The sequence below is a fragment of the Triticum aestivum genome, chromosome 2A (assembly GCF_018294505.1).
Source record: "Triticum aestivum cultivar Chinese Spring chromosome 2A, IWGSC CS RefSeq v2.1, whole genome shotgun sequence".
Taxonomy (NCBI): Eukaryota; Viridiplantae; Streptophyta; class Magnoliopsida; order Poales; family Poaceae; genus Triticum; species Triticum aestivum.
This window is the reverse complement of record NC_057797.1, coordinates 749,651,703-749,677,935: the sequence shown is the minus strand read 5'-3', so window position 1 is coordinate 749,677,935 and position 26,233 is coordinate 749,651,703. Positions and strand designations below refer to the sequence as shown.

Sequence of the window (26,233 nt, the reverse complement as noted above, 5' to 3'; positions counted from 1 at the left end):
GTAAAACAAAATTTTATTTCAAAATGTATTACGCATCGTATTTGTTTGAATGAAACTCAATGACTAGGGTTTTTTTTAGGATCAATGACTAGAGAATTAATAAATAACTAGAGAAAACACAGCATCATCGGTGCCATTTTTCTCCCGACGATGTATATATATATGTGTGTCCCGAGTCACAATGCCATCCACCCAGCACCAAGCATACCTGTGATCAGCGCGCTCTCGCCTGACCGACTCGATGCCGATGCAGATCCGTCACAGCCCACGTCCGTGTGCCCGCGGCCCGCATGCTCCGTCAGCCACGGGCCCTGGGGCGCCGGGATGGACCGCGAAGATGCTCCGTCCTGCAGGGGCGCTGGAGCGCCGGGACGGACCACGTCCAATGCTCGTCCCTTCCGCGGCTCGCTCGCAGCTCAAAATCTTGCACCCGAGCACCAGCCCAAGCCATGGCGCCACCACGGCCACGCGTGCAGTGGCCGGCTCCAACGTGCAGACCACGTCCGCCGCCACTAGCGCTCGTGTCCAAGGCAAGCTGCTGCTGCAGAGCTCCGACTCGCCCAGCAGCCCGCTCAGGCTGTCCCTCCAGCTCGTCAGCGCCACCGTCGCCGGTACGTACGTACTAGCATGTTTGTAGCTTAACCAGATGGTCAGCCGTAAGTTAGACCACCGTGAGTACTCTAACAAACATACTACAGGGCGTGATGAGCGCGGCGTGAGAGGGGAGGCGGCGGCGCTGGACGCCGTCATATCCAGCGGGGAGACGGAGGTCGACGTGGAGCTGCTGTGGGACGAGGCCCTGGGCGCGCCCGGCGCCGTGCTCGTGACAAACAACTCCGACTTCCCCGTGTACCTGAAGCTGCTGAGCCTGAGCTCGCCGGCCGTCCACTTCGTCTGCAACGGATGGGTCTATCCCGTCGGGAAGCACCCGTACCGCCTCTTCTTCACCAACGACGTGAGTGCACTAACACACAGCTGCCGTGAACTGTTTTCCTGCATATATAAGCTACAACGTACGTTTGGTGATTCTGGTGCAGGCGTACGTGAAGGAGAAGACGCCGCCGGCGCTGCGCAAGGACAGGGAAGACGAGCTCCGTCTGCTCCGGGGCGAGGGCGCGCCGGCAGACGCGCCGCTGCAGAAATGGGACCGCGTGTACGACTACGCGCTCTACAACGACCTGGGAAACCCCGACCTGCGCGAGGACCTGGCGCGCCCGGTGCTGGGAGGGTCCGAAGAGTACCCGTACCCTCGCCGGACCAGGACCAGCCGGCCTCCGAGCAAGGCAGACCCCGCGAGCGAGACGAGGGCGTCGCTGGAGGAAGGGGTCTACATCCCGTGCGACGAGCGGACCGGCGCCGTCGCCAAGGCGCCCAACCTTCCCAAGCTCGAGGGCCACTTCGGGTCCTTGGCGGATGTCCACGGCCTCTTCGACACCAACGCCAAGCCCATCGCATTCCCCGTCCCACAGGTCATCTCAGGTACCGCAATTGTCGTCTCACCCCGGTCTCTCGATCAACTTATCAGCTTCAAGTATGTATGTGTGATGCCACGGAAGTTGAACTCATCAAACCTATTTTTGGTGTACATATATAGCGAATCGAACAGCTTGGCGGACCGATGAAGAGTTCGCCAGGCAAACACTCGCGGGGACAAACCCCCTGTCCATCGAGCTCGTCACCGGCCTCCCACTCACGAGCAAGCTTGACCGGGCCCTGTATGGTGACCAAGACAGCAAGATAACCAAAGAGCACATTGAGAAGAACTTGGGAAACATGACCGTGGCGCAGGTACCTACGTACTATATATTTCTTCCTTGTCAAATTATAAGGCATGTAAAATTTCTTCAAAGTCAAACATTATAATTATTTCGACCAAGTTTATAAAGGAAATATATGTTCATATCACACACACACACACACACACACACACACACACACATGTTCATAGAAAAAGCAAAATAAGAAAGTAAAAGTGTTTGGATAAAATATGTTCCTAATATATATGGTCCAATAGCAATAGCAACCGTGAAATCATTCAAATTGTGAGTAAGATTTTCTTAATTGAGAAGAAATGGCAAAACCGTTAATATCTCTTCAAACACAAAAATGTAAGTGTGCTCTCGGACCACTGCGCGAATTGTGCAGGCTATAGAAAAGGACAGGTTGTACGTTGTGGATCACCACGACTGGGTGATGCCGTACCTGAAGCGCATCAACGAGCTGCCAGGCGACGAGGAGAAGGGCGAGATCTCCGAGAGGAAGTCGTACGCCACAAGGACCCTCTTCTTCTTGCAAGACGACTCCACACTCAAGCCGCTGGCGATCGAGCTCAGCTCGCCGCACCCAGAGGATGAGCGCCTCGGCGCCACCAGCACCGTGTACACTCCTCCCGACCAACTCAAAGCCGGCGAAGCCGCCTCCGACACCTTCACGGCGTGGGACCTCGCCAAGGCCCACGCCGCCTCCAACGACGCCTGCAAGAACAACTACGTCCTTCACTGGTACGCTACCCTTACTACGCTAATCAGTGTGATGAGAATCATAGCATGTGCTCATGTCATGTTGACTGGTTTGTGTGGTGTGTGTAGGCTGAGGACGCACGCGACGATGGAGCCGGTGGTGATCGCGGCGAACCGGCAGCTCAGCGTGCTGCACCCAATCCACAAGCTTCTCAAGCCGCACTTCCGAAACACCTTGGACACAAATTCCACGGCACGACACATCGTCATCGGCTCCGGCGACGAGCGACAGGGTGGTGCCTTTTACCGCAACATGCACGAGGTCAACTTCTTCACCGGCAAGTACGGCATGGAGATGTCCTCCAAGGCATACGCTTCATTTAACTTCACCGAGCTCGCTTTCCCCAACGAACTCATCAAGCGGTGAGTAAAAGTGCAACTGACCTATGTACTGATTCTTTTTTGCGAAAAACCTAGGTACTATTAAGTAAACTCTACAATCAAATGGCACACCGAGAATTTGGAATGATTAATTGATGCATTTGTACATGAGTGATGCTACATCTACAAAAGGTTATTTCAATTTTTTAAACACAAACTGATGTGGAGGATTATGATTGGTAAAAGAGGGTGGAAGGAGACCAGCCCAGTTAGATTAAGGGGGGAGAGAATTAGTATTAGTTAGAAAAGTTAAACGTTTGTGGAGTCTTTATAGGTCTAGCATTATTGTTTGTACACATACTACGCAGTGGAATGGTGAGAGGAGCTCCGAAGAAACCTGAGGAGCTGGAGCTGCCGAGAAACGACGAGCTCAACATCTTGACGGCGATCTGGAAATGGGTCACCGAACTCTTTTTCCCCAACGAACACATCAAGACGTACCGACTAAAATGCTGATAAAATTGATAATCCTACAATGCATGCACAGCTTTAGAATCTGAAATACTTGATGCATTTGTATGTACGCAGAGGTGTGGCGAGAGGCGATCCGAAGAAGGCTGAGGAGCTGGAGCTGCTGATAAAGGACTACCCGTACGCAGTCGACGGGCTGGAGATCTGGACAGCCATCAAGGAATGGGTCACGGACTACTGCGCGATATACTACGCCGAGGGCGACGGCGCCGTCGCGGGCGACAGCGAGCTGCAGGCGTGGTGGAGCGAGGTGCGCAACGTGGGCCACGGCGACCTGAGCGACGCGCCGTGGTGGCCGGCGATGGACAGCGTCGGCGACCTCGTGGAGACCTGCGCCACCATCATCTGGCTCGGCTCCGCCTACCATTCCGCCGTCAGCTTCGGGCAGTACGCGTACAACGGCTTCGTCCCCAACCGCCCCACCGTCACCTCCGGGGAGATGCCGGCCGGCGCCGGGGCGGCCGTGACCGAGGCGGAGTTCCTCGGCCACATCACCCCGAAGAACGAGGCGTTCGGCCTCATGGCGCTCACCATGAGCCCGCCGGTGAAGCCGGGGGAGCCGCTCATGGGAGAGCGGCCGGACACGGCACGGTGGACGAGCGAGCAGCGGGCAGCCAAGGCGCTGCTCGAGTTCAACGCGAAGCTGGACGCCGTCGCGGAGGCCGTCAAGAAGCGGAACGCCGACGGCGCGCTGCGGAACCGGAACGGGCCCGTGGAGGTGCCCTACACGCTCCTCGCGCCGAGGGCCGACCCTGCGGTGCCACACGTCGGCGGAATTCCCAACAGCATCGCCGTTTGAGCACCACGCTGCGTCCGTCGGCGCCATGGATGCAGTATGATGGATGTCAAAAGTGTGGACTTGGTCAACAATAAATAAATAAATAAAAGGGCACGGATGATTGGGAAGTCCTTTGATAATCCTGGCATATTTTCTAGTTTCAGGCCCATCTTAACCGATCACTGTCAACTCTTTTTGCACTTAACCCCCTGACTTTCTGCTACAACCAAAGAAGAACAGCCTATCTTCAGTTCGACATAAACACGATCCAGTTCACCGACTTCGCTGAAATTGTACCAGCAAAAGGTAACTCCAGCGTTCCATCCAAACGCAGAACAGGCTATCTTCTTCAGTGCGCAGCCACACCACAAGCATACGATACGGTGTGAATAACACACTGAGCCTACCAGCTTAACCAACTATATATATATATATATGCCTAGATACGGTAAGTGATTCTACTAATAATTGCCACCAGATGACACAAGTGAGCACCATATTTGCATCCCCCCTTACTGGCCCTTTCTGTTCCTTCTTTTTATCGAGACTGGCATCTTGTTCCCTCCGAAGATGTCAAGAAAGGTATGCTTCAGCACCTTCATCAGGCCACCCTTCGTTCGCACCATTCTATAGACCCCAAGCCACTCCAGTCTGCCATGCTTCACGCCGACGGTCGCATCGTAGGCCATTATGAGATACACGTAAATGTTGGGCAACCCGAGATCAACAGATGTTCATGATTACATAGGGCCGAAGCAAACGGGAATGTTCACACAGGCTGACAGGCATGCAAGGCAGAAATAAAAGAGAAAACGAAAAATGTTTTGCTTTATGTGAGATCAACCCTTTGCTGAAGGCGGAGGAGTGTTTTGCTCAAAAAATTCCAGTAGATCCTACCCACACTACCAAATTCAGTAGCAGCGGCGGAGCTATGTTGCTTCCTGCAGGTGCCATGGCCCCCCCAGCCTTGAGAAAAATACACAGGGATTTTTTTTGAGAGGGGTTAAATTAAGATAATATAGTTTTCTGGCCCCTCCAAACATCCTTATGTTATGCTTAGCCCCCCCAAAACATCTTGTCTAGCTCCGCCAGTGTTCAGTAGTTACACTAGTTATGTCAGTGATCAAATGCATGTCTCTTCTCAGCAAAAGACACAATTCATTGGACAGAAACAACAGCTAATGCTCCAGAAGATGTTCAAAATGCATGTCTACCTAACATACACTAAATTTCAACTTAACACCCACGCAGTGGCATGCATATGTGAGAGCATGGGGGTGGGGGGGCACGGCCCCTGCCAGTCCCCCTGCCTCTGCCACTGCATCCATGCCCCCTCAATACAAGCTAAGGAAGTACTGTATCTAGGTACCAAAACAATAAGAAACACCCGAAAGGTAAAGATGAGTGCACTCTTAAGAGTAGGCTTTAGTAAGCTGTACATATGTGAATTCGTGCATGTTAATTTTCGTATATGTACAAAAAAAATCATGAAAACATATAATTCTGGGTGCATGTCTTGTGTGGAAAAAAACGACAAGTTATATAACAAAAATTATGTGCTTTTTTCCCACAATGCACATATAATCATACATTCCATGAAAACCCCTTCATATTTGCATTGGAGGTTAGCTATCACTTAGACATTGTCTAAAAGACTAAAACTAAATTTATTCTCCATGTGCCTGGATTCAGCAAAACACCCAGTTCATTGGACAGAGGCAACAACTGGTGTGCTCTACAGGATGTTCCAAATGCATTCTACCTACCTAGCATACACTAAATTTCTAGGAAGAATTTTAACACCCACGCCTCCTCAATCCAAGCCAAAAGTGGTAAAGAAGGTACTGTAGAACTGAAGTCCATAAGAAATATTGGAATGCAATAGAGGAGTACCGTCTCACACATGAGACCTTTCTGTACATTTGTACACGATGGTTCCTCGTGAAAAAAAATATGTGTGCAGACCAGTGAAGGTCCTCATATGAAACAGCCTTCATATTCCGCTTTGGGTGGCAGCTATCACTTATCCATTGTATCGAACTCAATTTATTCTCTAAATACACCACTCGTTTTCAAAACATATATGTACCTTCGGTGGTGAATGTCAGAGGTTTGCAACACTACACTGTTTTTCAGATTGGCCTCAAGAAAGTATGAAACTTAAGCAGATAAAAGGTGCATGCACCTTGTTACAATTTCAATGCAATTGATTAATTATATTACAGAACAGGAGAAAAGGCATTGATTAATGGATCAGAGGTATACCAATCATGCATCAATTGGGAAGCATACTAAGAATCACGACTCAAATATGAAGCATCAAGAAATTGATATTTTTCTCTAGATAATCAAAGTCTTAAAAACTTACCAGATTGATTCCACAAGAAAGCGGTAGAAGCCCTATCATCAGAAAAGAAAAACATACAAACATTAATTACTGAAGCATATAACTGCATAAACTTCCTCAAGAGTATCTGAAGTGTGTCAAGCCATATTGGTGGAAATATTATACCTGAGAAGCACCGTTATCCTTGAAAGACAAAACAAGCAGAAGGACTGCAGCGAAAAGAAACAAGGAAAAATATCATATCAGCATAAGTGCAAAACTACCACAGAAAACTGACTACAAATCAAATACATAGCCAAACCATGGATTTTATCCATTGCTAGTTACTGCATATCTGGAGAAATAATAGTAGCTCGCAAAAAGAAAAACGGTATGGTAAACTGAAGCCTTTAACTCACCTAGCTGTATCCGTGCACATATGCTAAATGACCTGCCATCCCTTTGCAGCTGCGCAGATAAAACACTTAGCTTGTAGAACACAGACCCAAGAACGATGTCCACAAAAAGGGTAGGTGTCGTTTTGCAGAGTTGGAAAACCCCAGCAACGACCAGCAAAGCACCTGCATGAACCGACAGCAACATCTTGAGCAACTCATAGGCCATATTACTTCAGCGCATCTACTGATGTTGCATTATCAGTTCATACTACACACACAAATCAAGCAGAGCATACAATTTCCTGAATGCAGGAGCGTGGTCTAGACTAAAACATATTGTACTAGAAGAAGCAACACTGTGATAACATCCATTGCTAGTAAATAACATTCTCGATCCTACATTTTGCTTTCCTTTCATACCTGAGAGGGTGCCGACGTGGAAGCTGCGGCAGCGGAACAGGTTGCCGGCGGCCAGGATCTCGCGCAGGGTCAGCTGGACGGATTCGAGGGGGCCAGCGACGAGGGCGTGCCATATCGCATCCAGTTCCTTCCTGCCCTGCCCGACTGGGATGAAATCGGCAAGAGGGAAAAACTCGGCGTCTTCTTCGAGCAGCGCCTCCCCCCACCAAGGGCCAGGCGGCATGGGTTCCGAGTCTGAGTCGAAGTTGTGGGGGTAGCTCCAGGAAGTAGGGCCGACGCAGGACAGCTTCGAGCCGGTTACAATGATACGGCCGTCGCGGACGAGGAAACCGGCGCTGCGCGGCCCTGTGAATCGGCGGACAGCGGCGACGGCGGCGCCGCAGCGGAGGGAGCAGGGGACGGTGGCTGGATGTGCTCCCATGGTTGAGGGTTTGACGGCGAGGGTTCGCTCGTGTCGGGTTATTTCGGCCGGAGGAGGAGGCGGGGGGCGGCGAGGGAGGAATGGAAGGAGGGCAAGGAGGGGATGAGATTTTAGTTTTTTTTTCTTCTTTTTTTGCATATAGGCCGGCCTCAAGGTTGGGCCAGAAGGGTGTGACTATATTATGGACGGAAAACAGCGCGTATATGGGCCGGTCCTTTCGCTCACTGTTCTGTAGTTCGCTCGTGTCACTGCTCGCTCTGCTCTGGTTATTTTTTCTTTCTTATTTCCCATTTTCTTCCTCTTTTTTTACTGTTTTCACTCGATTTTCCTTTTTGTTCTTTGGTTCTTTCTCGGGTTTTCACTGTTTATTTTGCTTTTCTTTATTTCTTCATTCTTCTTCGTTTCTTTGTTTCTCTCTTGGTTTCATCGATTTTCTTTGCTTTTCCTTGTTTATTATTTCTCGGTTTTCACTATTTTTATTCTTTTTTGTGCATTTTTTTATATTTTTTGGTTTTCTTTGTTTTAATTTTTTGTCTTTATTAGTTTATTTGGTTTTCTTGGGGTTTTTTTCTTGATTTTCATCGGTTTGTTTTCTGTTCAACACATGTCAACTTTTTTAGTACACGTTCAACATTTTCGTATATGCCAAAAACACATTCTATATACACATTTAACATTTTTAAAATACATGATTATCATGTTTTGAAAGCTTATATTTTTAGAGTACTTTTTCCATGCACAATATGCATTTTTTGGTATTTATCTAATATATTTTTTAATACATGATTACCATTTTCCAAATATACGATTAACATTATTCTAATACATGACTAACATTTTTCAATACACGATGAACATTCTTTTAGCGGCAATAAACATTTTTCCACACACAATGTACATTTTCGCGGACGAGGAAACCGGCGATGCGCGCCCATGCGGATCGGCGGACGGCGGTGCCGCACCAGAGGGAATAGGGGACGGTGGCTGGATGTGCTCCCATGGTTGAGGATTTGACGGCGAGATGTTCGAGGGTTCGCTGGTGTCGGATTAATTCTGCCGGAGGAGGAGGCGGGGAAGGAGGGAAAATGCAAGGGGCGGCGGCGAGGGAGGCATCGAAGGAGGGGGTTGGGATTTTAGGCGAGATTTTGCTGTTTTGGTTACTTTTTTTTTCTCTTGAGGGCGTGCCGGAAGGGTGGGCATTAGAGATTTACAGATCGAATGATAACAACGAATATCGTACACAAAATTTATTCATAGAAAAAAACATAGTTCAATCATAAATTTATTTGAAGAGCATAATTCAAACATTTGTGTACTTCACGAGATCATTGATTAGTTGCACTTGCATCTATTGGTTTTGCAGTTATTGATACAGCTCTAGAAAATTCACAGTATGCTCTTCAACTTGTTCTGGGAGTCGGACATAGACTCCGGACTTCTCAAAATCAGGTGTGTGGGCTACTTCTTCCCATCGTCCTCTCAATCATGTTGTGCAATATTATGCAGCATGTCATCACCTGTCACAATATCTTTGGTTCCCACATCATCACAGCTCCACGAATAACTCCAACGAGCTTGAAGGACCACGAATGTCCTCTCTGCTTCTTTCCTAGCACTCTTGCATTTGTGCAAAAGACATTGTTTATTACCTCGGGGCTTGGATATAGTCTTCACAAACGCCACCCACTGAGGATACATACCATTGGCAAGATAGTACTATATGTTGTAGTTGTGCTCGTCGACGATGTAGTTGCACACCGGAGCTTCCTCATTACAAAGTTTCTTGAACAATGAAGATCGCCGAAGCACATTGATGTCGTTGTGAGAACCATGCATGCCAAATCCACAAGCCCTTTGATGTCACCACTTCAAGTATGATGGTAGCCTCCTTGGTAAGACATCGGTACTCGTGCAAATCTTTCGGACAGTTCTTTCATTGCAAGTGCATGCAGTCAACTAAACCAAGCATACCTGGAAACCTCTTGCTATGCCAATTGCCAATAGATTTTCTATGTCCTCGACAGTTGGTTCTCTTAGGTACTCTGGTACAGACACCTTCACTATGGTGTGGAAAATTTTCAACATGGCCTCAAGGTTTGTGCTTCTCCATCCAAGTATGAGTCATTGTTGTGGGTGTACCTCCACGCAGTAGGGCAAACCAGTGATGTGTGCCCACATGAATCCCCGAACTGCAGCGACGGTGGCACCGCATCGAAGGGAACATGGGATGGTGTCCGAATGTACTCCCATGCTTGCGGATTTGACGACGAGCTCTTTGGGGTGTTGAATTGGTCGGATTAATTTGTCCAGAGGCGGAGGGGGAGGGGAAGGAGGACAGAAGCAAGGGGCGGCGGCGAGGGGGGTATGTAAGAGGGATTAGAATTTTTGGCGAGATTTTGCTCTTTTGATTAGTTTTTCTTCTCTTGAAGGCATGTCGGAAGGGTCGGGACCTCCTATGCCACGCGTGATGCCCTGGCAAACGAACGAGCGTGCACGTCCTTCCTCCAGCGCGCCCTATTTGGTCAGCCCATGAGCGGGTCGGGATGACCGTCCTGTATTTTTCATTTCGTTTTGTTTGGCCTTTATGTTTTTTTCTGTTTTTAATTTTTCATTGTTAAAATAATTCAGGATTTCAAAAAAATTAAATTTTGGAAAAATGTTTGTGAATTTGAAGAAACGTGTATTGGATAGTTGTTCGTGAATTTGAACAAAAAATGTTCATGAATTTTGTTTTAAAATGTTCACAAAAAAAGTGATAGTGGATTTCCAAAAATGTTCATCGATTCAAAAAAATTCACCAATTCAAAAAATTTCGCCGATTAAAAAGATTTTCATCGATTCAAAATATATTCACCGATTCAAAAAATTACAAGTTTCAAAAATAAGTTCAGAATTTGAAACTAAATGTTCGTGCTTTTGAAAAATGTTCGCGGTTTCATAAAAAATGTTCGCAATTTGAAAAATATCTTCTTGAATCCAAAAAATGTTCTATATTTGAAAAAAATGTTCACAAATTTGGAAAGATATTGGCTACACCAAAAATAAAAAGGGGAAACAGAAAAGAAAGGTCAAATGGAAAATAAAAAGGAAAAAAGAAAACAAAAGAAAAAAACCAAAAAAAAACAATGAGAAAAGAAAAAAATGGTTCGGCGAGGGTTCTAGAACCTGGAATCGGGAAGAACCCGGAATGGGGCAGCTCAGAAGCGCAATAGGGTTCCCCGGAAGGTCGACCAAGCCACAAAGGTTTAATATAAATGGCTCCAAATGCAGTCCACAATAAGGCCTTCTTTGATTTAAATGATTTTCATATGATTTTGGAGTATTAGAATCCTTAGGTATTTTTCCTACATTGTTTGTTTGATTCATGGGATTGAATGCTGTAGAATTTTTCCGAAGGACTTATTTGTACTACTTTTCACATGATCTTTTGTTTTTTTTCCATGATACAATCAAACAAAGCAAACTTCTATAGGATTACTGAAAAAGGGTTTCCCCCGCTTTAAATTATAAAGCAACCATATGGGCATGAAATTTCAATCTTGTGTTTTTCATGTTCCCACAGTTTTTCGAATCCTGCGAATCAAAGAGGCCCTAAATATCTCCTTCCTTTTGATCCATGGAGAGGGGTTATTTCCCCCAAAAAGTACCTCGCATCCTAGTAGTCATAATGAATGAAACAAGTACTCCAAGTTTCCAATCTTAAAATGACACTGCTGCAAAAGGGGTGAAAGAACAAAGAGAACTATGCTCAATTTTTACAGTAAAAGGGAAACTAGAAGGTTGAGTTTTTTTCTTCTAATAATGATGCTTGACAAGATAATCACCGATTCATCGACCTAATCATATTATATAGCCATATCATACCCACACACAATTGGAACTGCACACTATGACTCTTCCTGTTGGAATTGATCAACACCACCAACACACATACTGCCGTACTAGGATTAATTAGGATCCTGAAAAAATCTACTCGTAATCAATCACCTGAATTAAACTAGCATCAATATCAGCACATGAGGGGCCCTTTTCCTCTTCCATCTCTCCAATGGCCATGAAACCCTTTCTTGCCATCCTGCCTCAGCTTCGAACTGCCTCCCTCCTCCCTACCGCCGCCGCTGCTGTAGTGGTGCAGCGGAGGGGCACTAGCTATACCAGTGAACAATACTATAGTGGTGCAGCGGATGCATGTGAGTTGGGATCCCCATGACATCCCGCAACCACATCCCCATGAGCACCTCATGCTTCACCTCCCCCTCTATAGGCATTAGGCCTCTCGATCATTATGGGTGTTATCAAATGATTATTGAACTGACTAGAACAAACTCGTCATGAAAACACGCGACTTTGAAAAAAAACATGTTAATCAGCATGCTAGCAATTCCACAACAAGCTCTCAATAAACACATTACATACACTAAAAGTTTTCTATATTTTTTTTACCTAATCACACTCCGTAAAGCTCTCGATCATACATTTGAGAGTTCTCTACAAGCTATTAAACTGCGCTCACACACACACACACACACACACACACAATATTTCACACAATTATCACACACTAACTGGAAGAGGCATGGATTTTTTTTCATTTCTTTTATCATGTAGTGATATTTGAATGGGAATTTTTTTAAGGGGTGATTGTTTAAAAGAAACACATATGTATTTTGAATGATAGACACCAAAATTGTTAACAAAAACCCACACATGGTAGTCGCCCAAATATACACTAGTTCCTCCTTGATAAAATGAATTATAAATAGGTATAACATTTTAGTATAAATGCATTTTATATCAACTCTAGCTGAAAAATGCCTCGGTTGTGATGATTTCAGTAACTCCCTGGCAGTACAATAGTAGATACCTAGACCCGCGTGCGAGATTAGGGAGAAATAGTACAAACCCTTTATCTAACGTTGGAATTACAATTCGATTGAGTCCTTTTTGAAATATCCATCGGAAGGGAAATATAAAACTAATTGATAACAAAATGCGCCGATACTTTTTAGATAAAACGAGTGCACATATTCAGGTCGTGCGATCCAAACATGAGATGGTGAGACACAACGCGCGTGAACGCGCTGGGCGGAATTGGCGGTGTAAATTTTTTTGTTTTGTGTAAAAAATATTATAATATCTTACAACACACATCCAACAAAAAATATTATACAAAAGGGTCTCCAATTATTGTGAACGACGGAAAATGGGTCATAACATATGCAATAGAAAATCAAAATAGGGAACGCTAAAATTGCATTTAGAACATCACAAAAAATTATTTGAAAACGATGCGCAAGACATTTGTAACATTAAAACAAACCCTTGTAGTAGCACCCATAATCGTAAATGGTTGCAACAACCGCCCTTGTGTACACAACAAAACACACGCACACTTCCAGCATACAAAATTATTGTCAAATTAGTAGCCTCTCAGCATCAACAATAGAGGCACGGACCTTAGTTTGGGCTTGCGAGAGTCCCAGCGGAGCCGGATTGTGCAACTCAGGACCCATTCCTCTCTCTATCCAACATCTTCCCGAGCTTGCACCTGGAGCACCTTGTTTCGAGCTCCAGCTCAAGCCTCCACCGTGAAGACATGGCAAACGAGCTCCCACTGGTTTGATCTAAGCTATAGCAATTCCAGAGAGGAACAACAACAAATGAGGATGCCCGCCCCAGGGGACGAGTGGAGAGGGAGAGTGCCTACTATAAGTACCTCACATCCTTACCACGGGTCATGAGCGGTAAGCAATCCTAGAACCCCAAAATAAATTGGATGTAAATATGTAATGACATCTTATATTGTGGGACCGAGGGAGTAGTCAGTAAAACAAGGAAACAACAAGTATTCCAAATTTCCAATCTGAAAACAACACTGCTGTGCAAAAGGGGTGAAGAACAAAGAGATTAAGAAGAAAACAGGGGTTCTATTGAATTTCAAGTATTCAGTCCCACCAATAAGATACGGAGACTTGCTTCACATTTGGAATTACACAAAAAAAATGATTTTTCATCGGAAAGAGGTCTACGAAGACTTTATGCTGAATTTTACAGCAAAAAGGAGGGCTGGGATTTTCTTTTTAATAATGATGGTTGATAGGATAATCACTGACTCACTCACCTAACCATATTATATAGCCATATCATATCCACACAATTGACACTGCACACTATGACTCTTCCTGGGAACACCACCACCAACACACATACTACTGCCGTACTAGGATTAATTGAGATCCTAGAAAAATCTAATCAATCACCTGAATTAAACTAGCATCAGCATCAGCACATGAGGGGTCCTTTTCCTCTTCCAGCTCGCCACTGGCCATGAAACCCTTTCTTGCCATCCCGCCTCAGCTTCGAGCTGCCCCCCTCCTCCCTGCCGCCGCCGCTGCTGTAGTGGTGCAGCGGAGGTGCGCCAGCACCGGCGGCGGCGCCGTCGACGTCGACGGCCTTCTGCACCATGTCCAGCACCTCCCCCATCCTGGGGCGCGCCTTGGGCAGCCTGGCGAGGCAGCGGTTGGCGACGGTGACCAGCTTGGCCACCGACTTGATGCTGTAGCGGCCCTCCAGCTTGGGGTCCAGGATCAGCCGCAGCCTGTTGGTGTCGGAGATGTAGGGCTTCACCCAGTCCAGCAGCTTCTGCTCGCCCCTCGGCCGCTCCCCGTCGATGGGCCGCCGCCCCGTGATGAGCTCGTAGAGCAGCACGCCGTAGCTCCAGATGTCGCTCTTGGCGTTCAGCCGCCCCGTCTGGATGTACTCCGGTGCCGCGTACCCCAGGGTGCCAACCACCTGTAGATACATCAATATCATCATACATGTCATAATCCATTTCGTACGTACTTCTGACCTGTATCTGAATTAATTTTTCGTCTAGAAAACATGGCGTATCTGAATGCTAGCTTCATTTTCTTACCGCTGTGGAGACGTGTGTGAGGCCCTCCGTCGGGCCTTCCCTAGCCATGCCGAAGTCTGAAAGCTTGGCGTTCCAGTCTTCATCCAGCAGAATGTTTGACGTCTTGAGGTCCCGAAAAATTATCTGAGCAACGCAATGTCACAAATTCAGTTCATGTCTCCCTGCAGATGGAGCTTCATTTCAATTCATTCGGATGTTTCAGGCTTCAATCGAAGCACAGAAGAAGAAGTACCTGAAAATCCATGTCCTCGTGCAGGTACTTGAGCCCCTTGGCGGCGTCGAGAGCCACCCTGAGCCGCATAGGCCATGACAGAGTCGTCCCGATTGCTCTGCCCGACAGGTGATCGTCCACGCTCCGGTTAGGCATGTACTCGTACACCAGCAGCCTCTGCGCCCCTCGCTCGTCGTCGTCGGCGCAGTAGCCTACCAGCTTCACCAGATTGGGATGGTCCACGATGCCCAGGACGTTGACCTCCGTCAGCCACTCCTTGTGCCCCTGATCAAGATCATCAAATTCGCCATTAATTTTACTGACGGACAGAGCCACCGAAGAGCAATGTGCACATGTAGTTGGTGGAGTATATCTGTATGTATCTTGCCTGAAGGCCGTTCCGGTTGAGGTGCTTGACGGCGACCTCCATCGGGGGAGGCGTCCCGTCTCCGGCGGCGGCGTCGACCTTGATGGCGCCCCGGTAGACGCAGCCGAAGCCGCCCTCGCCGAGCATGAGCGAGCGGCTGAGGTTGCGGGTGGCGGCCCGCAGCTCGGCGTAGGTGAAGACCCGGAGGTTGGCGGGCCGGTCGGCGAAGCTCGGGTACTGCTGCGGGCGCTGGATGGAGTCGGCGCTCATGTCGGAGGCGTTGATGGAGCCGGTGAGGTCGGAGCCGGACGGGGCAGTGATCGTGGACGACGTGGCCGTGCTCATGGACCGCGCCGAGGCCGCGGCCGGCGACACGGGGTTGGGGTCGAACTGGTCTCGGCCCTCCCCCTTGGCCGCGTTGCCGCCGTGGAAGCATGGCGGCAGCCACCACATCGTCGCCGCGCCGCTGCGGTGAAGCACTGACCGACCGATTTGGTTTCCTGATAGATAAGGAGGCTTATGGATCAGTAGGAGAATAGTGTGAGTGAGTTGAGTAATCGGGCGCGTGTGAATTCGGGGGCATGATAGTCAAGAAAGCTGGTGGACGATGAACTGGTATGTGGTAGTAAAGAATGGTAAAGTAGCTTAGCCGCCAGGCCCCAAGTCAAGGTTCTCTCCAACAAACACCACCATCAAGCAGGTATAATATTGTTGCACGATCTAGAAGCAGAGCAGCAGAGGGCGAGGCACATGGTGGATGTGGATGAAGATGAACACAAGCAAATTAAAGCAGGCAGGCAAGGAGGCACAGTATTATATTGTCGCACGATTTAGGGCGCGATCTAGGGAGAGGGACGGGATTGGTGAACACAAGCAGGCAAGCAGCCAAATGTATCATCAGTTCTGTACGTGGTGAATGAATCCCCAAAAAAACTTGCTACTGTTCGCACGGTTGGTAGGTTCAGATGCAATTGCGGATCGGATTGAGCAGTGGAGCAGTGTACCCTAGGAAGAAAGAGGAACTCCTCCCTTCCTTCCTTCTACCGGAAGCAGAGGAGAGCGGGGCAATTACCAAGAAAACAGAGCAGGGCAGCGGCAGCTAGCTACTGGGAGGGGGTTTCACTCCCTCCCTCCCTCCATGGAAAATCAAACCAAGGCTGTGACGGAAGAGCAAGATCAATCAACTAATTGGCAGCATATGTATGGTGGATTACCTCGGGGGGCGGGCAGCGGCGCGGATGATCCGACGGGGCGAGGCAGGGGAGGGGGTGAGCGGCCTGCGCGGAAGGGAGGGAGACGAAGGTGGACGAAGGAGGAAGAAGTCGTGGCTTTTACGATTCCTCGGCCAGTGTGCGCGCGTGTGTGTTACTTGTAGCGATTGAGGATCTAATAAGTCTAGAGGCGGGGGTTGGAGGGAGGAAAGGGACGGATAAGGGGAAGAAGACAGTCAGACACCTGCTGCTGCGGCCGGTGTCGCTGTTGCTGTTGACGACTGACTCGTTGAACTTGATCCACGGCAGGCAGGCTAGTCCGGCCAACTAGTCAACATAAACCGAATGAATTCCACTTGCCGACTTGTACAAACAATGAAACAAGCAAAGCTGCGCCAACCGCAGATCGATCAGACGGCCAATCATGGAAAATTCTTTCTTAATTACTTCCTCAGTCTTAAGTGTCACAATCTTATTATAACTTTGTATCAAAGTTAATCGAAACACTTATTTTGAAACGAAGAAAGTATTATTCAACAAGACAAGCAAACGCAATGCCAGGTGGTGTGTGTGTCCATGGTCCTGTTCCTACATGAAGCACCGCCACGACACACAAACGTTTTAACAACATTCCTGTGAGATCGGAGCTAGGGCATGTTCAAATACGACTCTTAAACTGGCCGCGAACCATCCGGACCGAGTTATCCGGACACAGTTTACCATCCAACGGTGTCCTACATTGGTCAGTGGACCGCCCGGCCGTCCACTTCTCTGCAAACCGAAAATAAATCGGGGTTTTGTAGGAGTCCGGACACGAGCACGTAAGATTCTAACACCCAAAACCCCGCCTGGACCTCGCGCTTCCATACTTCCCTCTTTCTCTGCATCTGCTTCCTTTCTCGTCGACGGCGCCGCTCTACCATCCCGGCCGCCGGCCAAGCACTTCCCGAAACTCCGCGACCCCTACCGCTACACCCGGCCTCCACGCCGCTTGTCCTCCGCTGCCGGTCCACACCTCTTGTTCGTCCACCGCGCAAGTACCATCCACCCCTATGGTAGTGACCACGCTTGACAAGTGTTTGATGAAATGTATGTTCTAATTTCTTTTTGTCCCTTCTTTGTAGCAATTGATTCGGACACGGAATACATATACTAGCACTACGTTGAGTCCTCCGATGACCCATCCGACAAGAAGGACTACACAGATAAAATGGCGATGCTACAGGAGGTCCTTACTAAGCAAAGCGTCCGGAAGAGCTGCTTCTCAATTTCAGGGAGTCATCAAGTGCTCAATCAGGACGGGGCACGAGGCCATTTGACATTGATAGACAACTAGTTTGCCCCCCAATGCGCTATTCGCTGATAACTTCCGTTGGCGCTTTCAGATGCGAAAAAATGTCTTTTGTCGCATATATCATGGTGTTCGCTCCTTTGATGACTACTTCATTTTGAAGAAGCGTACGATTGGAAGGACTGGATTCTCTGGTTAGTAGAAGTGCACGACCGGATTGCGGATGCTTGCATATGGTACGGCCGCAGATTGGTGGGACAAATACCTCCGGATGTCTGAGCACATGCGGAGACGCCATGGTTAGATTTGCTATTTTCACGGTCGAGATGTTTGGACCTCGGTACTTGAGAGAACCAACTGCCGCAGACACCAAGAGGCGTAATGTCTGAAGCAAGAGCGTGGACATGTTTGCTCGGATCTCTTGACTGCATACATTGAAGATGGAAGAACTGTCCAAAATATCATGACCATGTTAAGAAGCCCACGATCATTGAGGGAGTTCTGGATTAGGGGGTATCCGAACAGCCGGATTATATCATTTGGCCGGACTGTTGGACTATGAAGATACAAGATTGAAGACTTCGTCTCGTGTCCGGATGGGACTCTACTTGGCGTGGAAGGCAAGCTAGGCAATACGGATATGTATATCTCCTCCTTTGTAACCAACCTTGTGTAACCCTAGCCCCCTCCGGTGTCTATATAAACCGGAGGGTTTTAGTCCGTAGGACAACATACAATCATACCATAGGCTAGCTTGATCAACTCTTGTATTACTCATATCATCAATATTAATCAAGCATGACGTAGGGTTTTACCTCCATCAAGAGGGCCCGAACCTGGGTAAAACATCGTGTCCCCTGCCTCCTGTTACCATCCGCCTTAGACGCACAGTTTGGGACCCCCCTACCCGAGATCCGCCGGTTTTGACACCGACATTGGCGCTTTCATTGAGAGTTCCTCTGTGCCGTCGCCAGAAGGAAGGAAGTCTCGCCTCGTCTTTAAAGATGGTACTACTGTTGGGGGAGCTTTGGCTGTCGGCCAAACTCTCCGGCTAGGCGGTTTCATCATGACCGCCTGTTCGGCCGCCGCGCCAACGATGACTTCTCGGGTCATCAAAAACAGCATCCACGTCAAATCAGCACTCGCTGAATAGATGGATCCAATGGAGCTCGCCTCCTTAAACGAGCTCTTGGATCGCATCGCCGCCTTGGGAGTCGCTACGGACTATGATCGGATTGGGCTTAAACCCGATCAAAGGGAGATTAACTCTCCACCGGTCACCCATCATATTGCAGTGGTGGAGGACCAATGCGACGACCTTTCCTCTATCTTGAGGACCAACTATATCCGGATTCCCGAGCTCTCCGAGCTGGACGCCCGTTCGCGGGAGGACAACATCCAATCCCTGAACTTAGAGTCAGGCAGCGGGCCAGGATTATCAGGTAACACCCCGGAACCGGAACTTACAAAATTGGAAACTCCTCGGCCCCTGGATCCCAGATCAGGTAAGGGTTCGGATTCAATTCCACCCACCCACCCAAACATAAGCGATCTTTCCCACATCAGGCAAGAGCCCCAGGAAACAGTACATCACTATTGGGCCAGATTCCTCCTTGCGATGAATAAGGTTAAGGACTGTCGCGAGGAAGACACAATCCTATTTTTCTGCAATAATTGCACGGACAAGGGAATCCTTAACGCCATAAATCACCGAGATAACACGCTTCGCTGACTTGGCGTCCATAGTACGAAAGTACTGTGCGATGGAAAGTGCCTGGAAAACCGAAACAAACTTTTGGGATAATCCGACCCTGAATACAAACCTAGTCCGAAATAAAAGGGTGCATTATTGCTACGTCTTGAGCTTGCGTTGGTTTTCTCCGAAGAAGAAGGGATGATGCAGCAGAGTAGCGTAAGTATTTCCCTCAGTTTTTGAGAACCAAGGTATCAATCCAGTAGGAGGCCACGCTCAAGTCCCTCGTACCCGCACAAAACGATAGCTACTCACAACCAACGCGATTAGGGGTTGTCAATCCCTTCACGGTCACTTACGAGAGTGAGATCTGATAGATATAATATTTTTGGTATTTTTGGTATAAAGATGCAAAGTAAAAAGTAAAGGCAAAGTAAAAAAGCAAAGCAAGATTAAAGTGATGGAGATTGATATGATGAGAATAGACCCGGGGGCCATAGGTTTCACTAGTGGCTTCTCTCAAGAGCATAAGTATTCTACGGTGGGTGAACAAATTACTGTTGAGCAATTGACAGAATTGAGCATAGTTATGAGAATATCTAGGCATGATCATGTATATAGGCATCACGTCCGTGACAAGTAAACCGAAACGATTCTACATCTACTACTATTACTCCACTCATCGACCGCTATCCAGCATGCATCTAGAGTATTAAGTTAAAAATAGAGTAACGCCTTAAGCAAGATGACATGATGTAGAGAGATAAATTCATGAAATATGAAATAAACCCCATCTTGTTATCCTCGATGGCAATGATACAATACGTGCCTTGCTGCCCCTTCTGTCACTGGGTAAGGACACCGCAAGATCGAACCCAAAGCTAAGCACTTCTCCCATGGCAAGAACTACCAATCTAGTTGGCCAAACCAAACGGATAATTCGAAGAGACTTGCAAAGATAACCAATCATCCATAAAAGAATTCAGAGAAGATTCAAATATTATTCATAGATAGACTTGATCATAAACCCACAATTCATCAGTCTCAACAAACACACCGCAAAAAGAAGATTACATCGAATAGATCTCCACAAGAGAGGGGGAGAACTTTGTATTGATATTCAAAGAGAGAGAAGAAGCCATCTAGCTACTAACTATGGACACGAAGGTCTGAGGTAAACTACTCACACTTCATCGGAGGGGAAAGGATGATGTAGAAGCCCTCCGTGATGACGGCTCTCTTCCGACGGAGCTCCGGAACAGGCCCCAAGATGGGATCTCGTGGATACAAAAAGTTGCGGTGGTGGAATTAGGTTTTTGGCTCCTGTTCTGATCGTTTGGGGGTATGTGTGTATATATAGGAGGAAGAAGTACGTCGGTGGAGCACCGAGGGGCCCATGAGGCAGGGGTGCGCCCTAGGGGGGGGGGGGCGCCCCCCACCCTCGTGACCTCCTCTTTTACCCCCTGGAGTAGGGTCCAAGTCTCCTGGATCACGTTCGGTGAGAAAATCACGTCCCCGAAGATTTTATTCCGTTTGGACTCCGTTTGATATTCTGTTTCTCCGAAACACTGAAATAGGCAAAAAAACAGCAATTCTGGGATGGGCCTCCAGTTAATAGGTTAGTCCCAAAAATAATATAAAAGTGGAAAATAAAGCCCAGTATAGTCCAAAACAGTAGATAATATAGCATGGAGCAATCAAAAATTATAGATACGTTGGAGACGTATCAGGCATCTCCAAGCTTAATTCCTGCTCGTCCTCGAGTAGGTAAATGATAAAAAGAGAATTTTTGATGCGGAGTGCTACTTGGCATAATTTCAATGCAAATCTTCTTAATTGTGGTATGAATATTCAGATTAGAAAGATTCAAGACAAAAGTTTATATTGATATAAAAATAATAATACTTCAAGCATACTCACAAAGCAATTATGTCTTCTCAAAATAACATGCCCAAAGAAAGTTATCCCTACAAAATCATATAGTCTGGCAAAGCAAGTTATCCCAAAGAAAGTTATCCATCTTCACCACACAAAGTATTTAAATCATGCACAACCCCGATGACAAGCCAAGCAATTGTTTCATACTCTAACTTTTTTAATCTTCATGCAATACATGAGCGTGAGCCATGGATATAGCACTATAGGTGGAATAGAATGGTGGTTGTGGAGAAGACAAAAAGGAGAAGATAGTCTCACATCAACTAGGCGTATCAACGGGCTATGGAGATGCCCATCAATAGATATCAATGTGAGTGAGTAGGGATTGCCATGCAACGGATGCACTAGAGCTATAAATGTATGAAAGCTCAAAAAGAAACTAAGTGGGTGTGCATCCAACTTGCTTGCTCACGAAGACCTAGGGCAATTTTGAGGAAGCACATCATTGGAATATACAAGCCAAGTTCTATAATGTAAAATTCCCACTAGTATATGAAAGTGACAACATATGAGACTCTCTATATGAAGAACATGGTGCTACTTTGAAGCACAATATATGAGACTCGCTATATCATGGTGCTACTTTGAAGCACAAGTGTGGAAAAAAGGATAGTAGCATTGCCCCTTTATATATATTTTTGGGCCTTTTTTTTATTTGGCCTTTCTCTTTTTTTGGCCTTTCTTTTTTTGGCCTTTCTCCTTTAGTGTGCAAACATAGTTCATGAAGATTTTAGTGTGCAAACATAGTTCATGAAGATTTTCTGCTAACTCCTTGGGTATTTCTCCCGTCATTAGTGTATTGACATGGCTCTTACGGCTTAATGCATCAGCTACTACATTAGCTTTTCTGGGATGATAATGCAATTTCATATCATAATCCTTGATGAGCTCCAACCATCTCCTTTGTCTGAGATTCAACTCCTTCTGCGTGAAAATGTACTTCAAACTCTTATGATCCGTGTACACCTCACAATGATTTCCAATGAGGAAATGTCTCCATGTCTTCAATGCATGCACTACGGCTGCTAACTCCAAATCATGCGTAGCATAATTCAATTCATGGGGCTTCAGTTGTCGTGAAGCATACGAAACAACTCTTCCTTCCTGCATAAGCACTGCTCCAAGTCCTCGACGTGAAGCGTCGCAATACACCTCATAATCCTTGGTTTGATCTGGCAAAATCAACACTGGTGAGGTAACCAAACGTTTCTTCAACTCCTGGAAACTAGCCTCACACTCCTCAGTCCATTTGAACTTAGTATCCTTCTTCAGCAACTCCGTCATAGGCTTTGCAATCTTCAAGAAATTCTCAATAAATCTCCGGTAGTATCCTGCAAGTCCAAGAAAACTCCGGATCTCTCCAACTGTTGTTGGTGCTTCCCACTTGGTCACGGTTTCAACTTTAGCGGGATCTACTGCTATACCTTCTCCAGATATAACATGTCCGAGGAATCCTACTTACTTCAACCAAAAATCACATTTGCTGAACTTGGCATATAATTGGTGTTCTCTGCTTTCCAAGTATCAAACGCAAATGCTCCTTATGCTCCTCTTCATTCTTCGAATATACCAGGATATCATCAATGAACACTACGACAAACTTATCCAAAAACTCCATAAACACTTTGTTCATCATGTTCATAAAATAGGCAGGCGCGTTAGTCAGTCCAATTGACATAACGGTATACTCATACAGCCCATACCTGGTGGTAAAAGCTGTCTTTGGAATATCCTGTTCTCGAATCTTCAACTGGTGGTATCCTGATCGCAAATCGATCTTGGAAAACACTTTAGCTCCTTGCAATCAATCAAACAAATCGTTGATCATTGGTAGTGGGTACTTGTTCTTGATCGTTACTTCATTCAATCCTCGATAGTCAACAACCATCCTTAACGATCCATCCTTCTTCTCCACTAGAAGTACTGGTGATCCCCAAGGCGAAGAACTTGGGCGAATATATCCCTTATCCAGTAACTCCTTAATCTGCTTCTTAATTTCCACCAAATCTTTTGCTGGCATCCTATATGGTCTCTTTGATATTGGCCCAGTGCCTAGCAAAAGCTCAATCAAAAACTCAATATCTCTATCCGGTGGCATGCCTGGCAACTCTTCGGGAAATACATCAGGAAAATCTTTTACCACTGGTACTTCCTCCTGCACAACTCCTGATAAGGAATTTACTTGTGTCCTGTTTGGCGCATGCCGGGATACATACTTGATCCTTCTTCCTTCTGGCGTTGTGAGCAAAATTGTCTTACTGGCGCAATCGATGTTTCCTCCATACATCGACAGCCAATCCATACCAAGAATCACATCCAGACCTTGGGATTTCAAAATAATTAAATCCGTTGGGAAAACATGCCTTCCTATACTTAATGGCACTTGAAAACATCCTTGACTGGCCATGTACTCCGCTCCTGGTGAGCTTACTAGCATAGGTGTTTTAAGAATCCTAGTGGGCAAACTATACTTTTCCACAAACCCCCTTGATATGTATGAATGCAATGCTCCAGTATCAAAAAGAACGAGTGCAGTAAATGACTTAACCAAAAACTTACCTATTACTGCATCGGGCTGAGCTTCAACCTCCTCCACATTAACGCGGTTCACCTATCCCCTGTTGAAAGGGTTCGGCTCCTTTCCAGAACTTCCATTTCCGTTTTGTCCTTCGGGACAGTCATTTGCATAATGTCCTGGCTTCGAACACTTATAGCAAGTGATGTGGCTCAAGTCCTTCTTGGCTGGGTTTGATGGGGTGATGCGGTTCTGTCCAATGCTTCCTCCATTCCCATTACCATTCTTGGTGCCATTGTGATTATGCGAGCTACCTACTCCATGGGTATGCTGAAAATGTCCTCCTGATCTAGGGGTAAAACGAGGCTTCTGCTGAGCTCCTGAGTTATACTTTCCTTGTCCATACTTCCTCTTGCGGTTCTCAATTTGCTGTTGCTTCCCTTCAATCATAAGAGCACGATCTACCAACTCCTGGTAGTTGTTGAAGGTGGCTACCATCAACTGCATACTCAACTCATCATTCAATCCTTCCAGGAATTTCTCCCGCTTAGCTGCATCCGTAGCAACGTCATCTGGGGCATAACGTGCTAACTTACTAAACTCCTCCACATACTGGCCAACTGTCCGTCCTCCTTGGCGCAAGTTATGAAACTCACGCTTCTTCATGGCCATTGCTCCTGCTGAAACATGGGCAGTACGAAAAGCTTGCTGAAACTGGTCCCATGTGACAGTGTCGACTGGGAAGGTGGCTGTGAAATTATCCCACCAAGATGATGCGGGTCCTTCTGACTGATGTGCGGCAAACTTCACCTTCTCCACATCTGTGCATCCTGCTGTGGTCAACTCCCTAGCTATCTTGCGGAGCCAATCATCTGCTACTATCGGCTCGGTGCTACTGGAAAACACCGGCGGATTTATCCTAAGAAAACGGGCTAAGTGGTCAAAAGGTGGTGGTGGTGGTGGGTTGTTGTTGTTGTTCCCCTGATTCTGATTCTGAACTAGCAACTGCATCAAGGTGTTCTGCTGCTGGATCAACTGGGTGAGCTCCGGCGGAAAGGCAAATCCGGGGTCACGTCTCGGAGGCATCTGAGGTTTTAGAAAGGATGAGATATAAGAATAGAGGGGGTCTAAAGAGAAAACACTACCCATATGCACATGAGGCAAAAGCACACAATTCACTTCAATCAATCAAACAAAGGCATACAATCGGTCTAGCTATCGCAAAAAGTGCTCGAACTACTATATTTACATGGTGGACTACTACTACTGATGAGGTGGTCTACTAGAAATATCCTACGGTTGTAGACTCCATGATATCTGCTCCTGCTTCATCCACATAGTCATCATTGCTACCATCTTGTTCCGAGTCGGTGGCGTCAATGATGATGTAGTCCTCCGGGCTAATCTCCTTGGGTTCCTCGTCTTCATCTACTGGTGTCGGGCCTCCCATAAATATTCCAATCTTCTTGATCAGATCGTCATTCTTCTCCACCAATACTTCAATTTCTTCTTCATAATCTTCACGTGTAGCCTTGAGTTCTTCCTCCAGTTCCTTGATTCTAGTCTTAGCCTTCTTCAGATCTATCATGTCGGCGCACATCTGATTCTCCTGTCATCGAATGTGCTGGTTTAACTCCTGAATAAAAGCTGCAATTGATCTGTCTTTCCTGGTGTTGATCATCTCCCAGTGTTCATCTCGGCGCCCACAAATCTGGTAGATAGTATCCTTGAGATCCTTGCGGTAGACTTCTCCAATGCGTCCCATGGCGATGTGAGCTGCCATGCTCTTTCCTAGACTCCAAGTTGGTGCATCGAAAGAAAACTCTATGGGCTCAGTGACTGGCATGAACGTCCTTCCTGGAACTTGAACTTGAATCATCCAGCGCTCTTCTTCAGGTAAAGTGGCGTTGTAGATTCCCGTGAAGCTTGGTATTCCTATGTTCAGGTATCTAGTGACTTCCTTCAAGTGGCGTCCAAAGGGTGTATCTTCATCCGGTTGGGTGAACTTGTTCCTTGTATCTGCCATCCTAAAGAGTAGAAAAGATGAGAAGTCAGAAGAGAAGAGAGTGATCTAGGTCTTTAGCTTAGTGGTCGTGTCCTACAGTCAGCGTGTGCTTTGATACCATCTCTGTAGCGACCAGACCTCAAACAGTCTGATCTCTGTGCTCCGGTGTCATCCCTGGATCAGTAATGCTGACACCACACAGTACTCGAAGGATTTATAGCAGAGTAGCAATCACACACTTATTACATCGAGTGTCTCAAAAGAGAACTTATTACAATAAATATGGCTTAAGGCCATCTAGTGACGATAACAGCGGAAGGCTTGGAAGATAAGTGAGTCCATCAACTCCAACGGCATCACTGAGTATAGAAC

At 46.9% G+C, this 26,233-nt stretch overlaps 3 protein-coding genes across 4 annotated transcripts; 1 reads left to right on the top strand and 2 right to left on the bottom strand.

Moving 5' to 3' along the window:
* Positions 1-168: 168 nt before the first annotated feature.
* LOC123190851 (linoleate 9S-lipoxygenase) lies at positions 169-4,289 on the top strand. 2 transcript variants are annotated; one of them, XM_044603583.1, is made up of 8 exons: positions 169-611; positions 699-955; positions 1,038-1,479; positions 1,595-1,788; positions 2,146-2,501; positions 2,589-2,882; positions 3,209-3,337; positions 3,429-4,289. In XM_044603583.1, the coding sequence occupies exons 1-8, from the start codon at positions 242-244 to the stop codon at positions 4,168-4,170; spliced, it is 2,784 nt and encodes a 927-aa protein (XP_044459518.1). In that variant the 5' UTR covers positions 169-241; the 3' UTR covers positions 4,171-4,289. The 2 variants fall into 2 exon arrangements, with proteins under 2 accessions (XP_044459518.1, XP_044459519.1); XM_044603584.1 differs by lacking the exon at positions 3,209-3,337 and having other exon boundaries at positions 170-611.
* On the bottom strand, positions 4,282-7,854 carry LOC123190852 (uncharacterized). The gene is made up of 5 exons (XM_044603585.1): positions 7,294-7,854; positions 6,895-7,056; positions 6,662-6,705; positions 6,518-6,549; positions 4,282-4,866 (listed from the first exon to the last, which is right to left on the bottom strand). Exons 1-5 carry the CDS (start codon positions 7,850-7,852, stop codon positions 4,662-4,664), a joined length of 1,002 nt encoding a protein of 333 aa, XP_044459520.1. The 5' UTR covers positions 7,853-7,854; the 3' UTR covers positions 4,282-4,661.
* Positions 7,855-13,621: 5,767 nt separating this feature from the next.
* On the bottom strand, positions 13,622-16,603 carry LOC123190850 (serine/threonine-protein kinase PCRK1). Its single transcript, XM_044603582.1, has 5 exons — positions 16,423-16,603; positions 15,230-15,708; positions 14,863-15,126; positions 14,631-14,753; positions 13,622-14,506 (listed from the first exon to the last, which is right to left on the bottom strand). The coding sequence occupies exons 2-5, from the start codon at positions 15,659-15,661 to the stop codon at positions 13,997-13,999; spliced, it is 1,329 nt and encodes a 442-aa protein (XP_044459517.1). The 5' UTR covers positions 15,662-15,708; positions 16,423-16,603; the 3' UTR covers positions 13,622-13,996.
* Positions 16,604-26,233: the final 9,630 nt, after the last annotated feature.

Excerpts from the sequence above, each read along its gene's own strand:
- LOC123190851 (XM_044603583.1), top strand. The coding sequence starts at position 242 with ATGCCGATGCAGATCCGTCACAGCCCACGTCCGTGTGCCCGCGGCCCG. Across the intron at positions 612-698 it reads CGTCAGCGCCACCGTCGCCG|GGCGTGATGAGCGCGGCGTG; the intron begins GTACGTACGTAC and ends AACATACTACAG. Across the intron at positions 3,338-3,428 it reads CCCAACGAACACATCAAGAC|AGGTGTGGCGAGAGGCGATC; the intron begins GTACCGACTAAA and ends GTATGTACGCAG.
- LOC123190852 (XM_044603585.1), bottom strand. The coding sequence starts at position 7,852 with ATGCAAAAAAAGAAGAAAAAAAAACTAAAATCTCATCCCCTCCTTGCC. Across the intron at positions 7,057-7,293 it reads CCACGTCGGCACCCTCTCAG|GTGCTTTGCTGGTCGTTGCT; the intron begins GTATGAAAGGAA and ends CGGTTCATGCAG. Across the intron at positions 6,550-6,661 it reads AGGATAACGGTGCTTCTCAG|GGCTTCTACCGCTTTCTTGT; the intron begins GTATAATATTTC and ends TTCTGATGATAG.
- LOC123190850 (XM_044603582.1), bottom strand. The coding sequence starts at position 15,661 with ATGTGGTGGCTGCCGCCATGCTTCCACGGCGGCAACGCGGCCAAGGGG. Across the intron at positions 14,754-14,862 it reads ACGAGGACATGGATTTTCAG|ATAATTTTTCGGGACCTCAA; the intron begins GTACTTCTTCTT and ends TGCGTTGCTCAG. Across the intron at positions 14,507-14,630 it reads TCACACACGTCTCCACAGCG|GTGGTTGGCACCCTGGGGTA; the intron begins GTAAGAAAATGA and ends ATGTATCTACAG.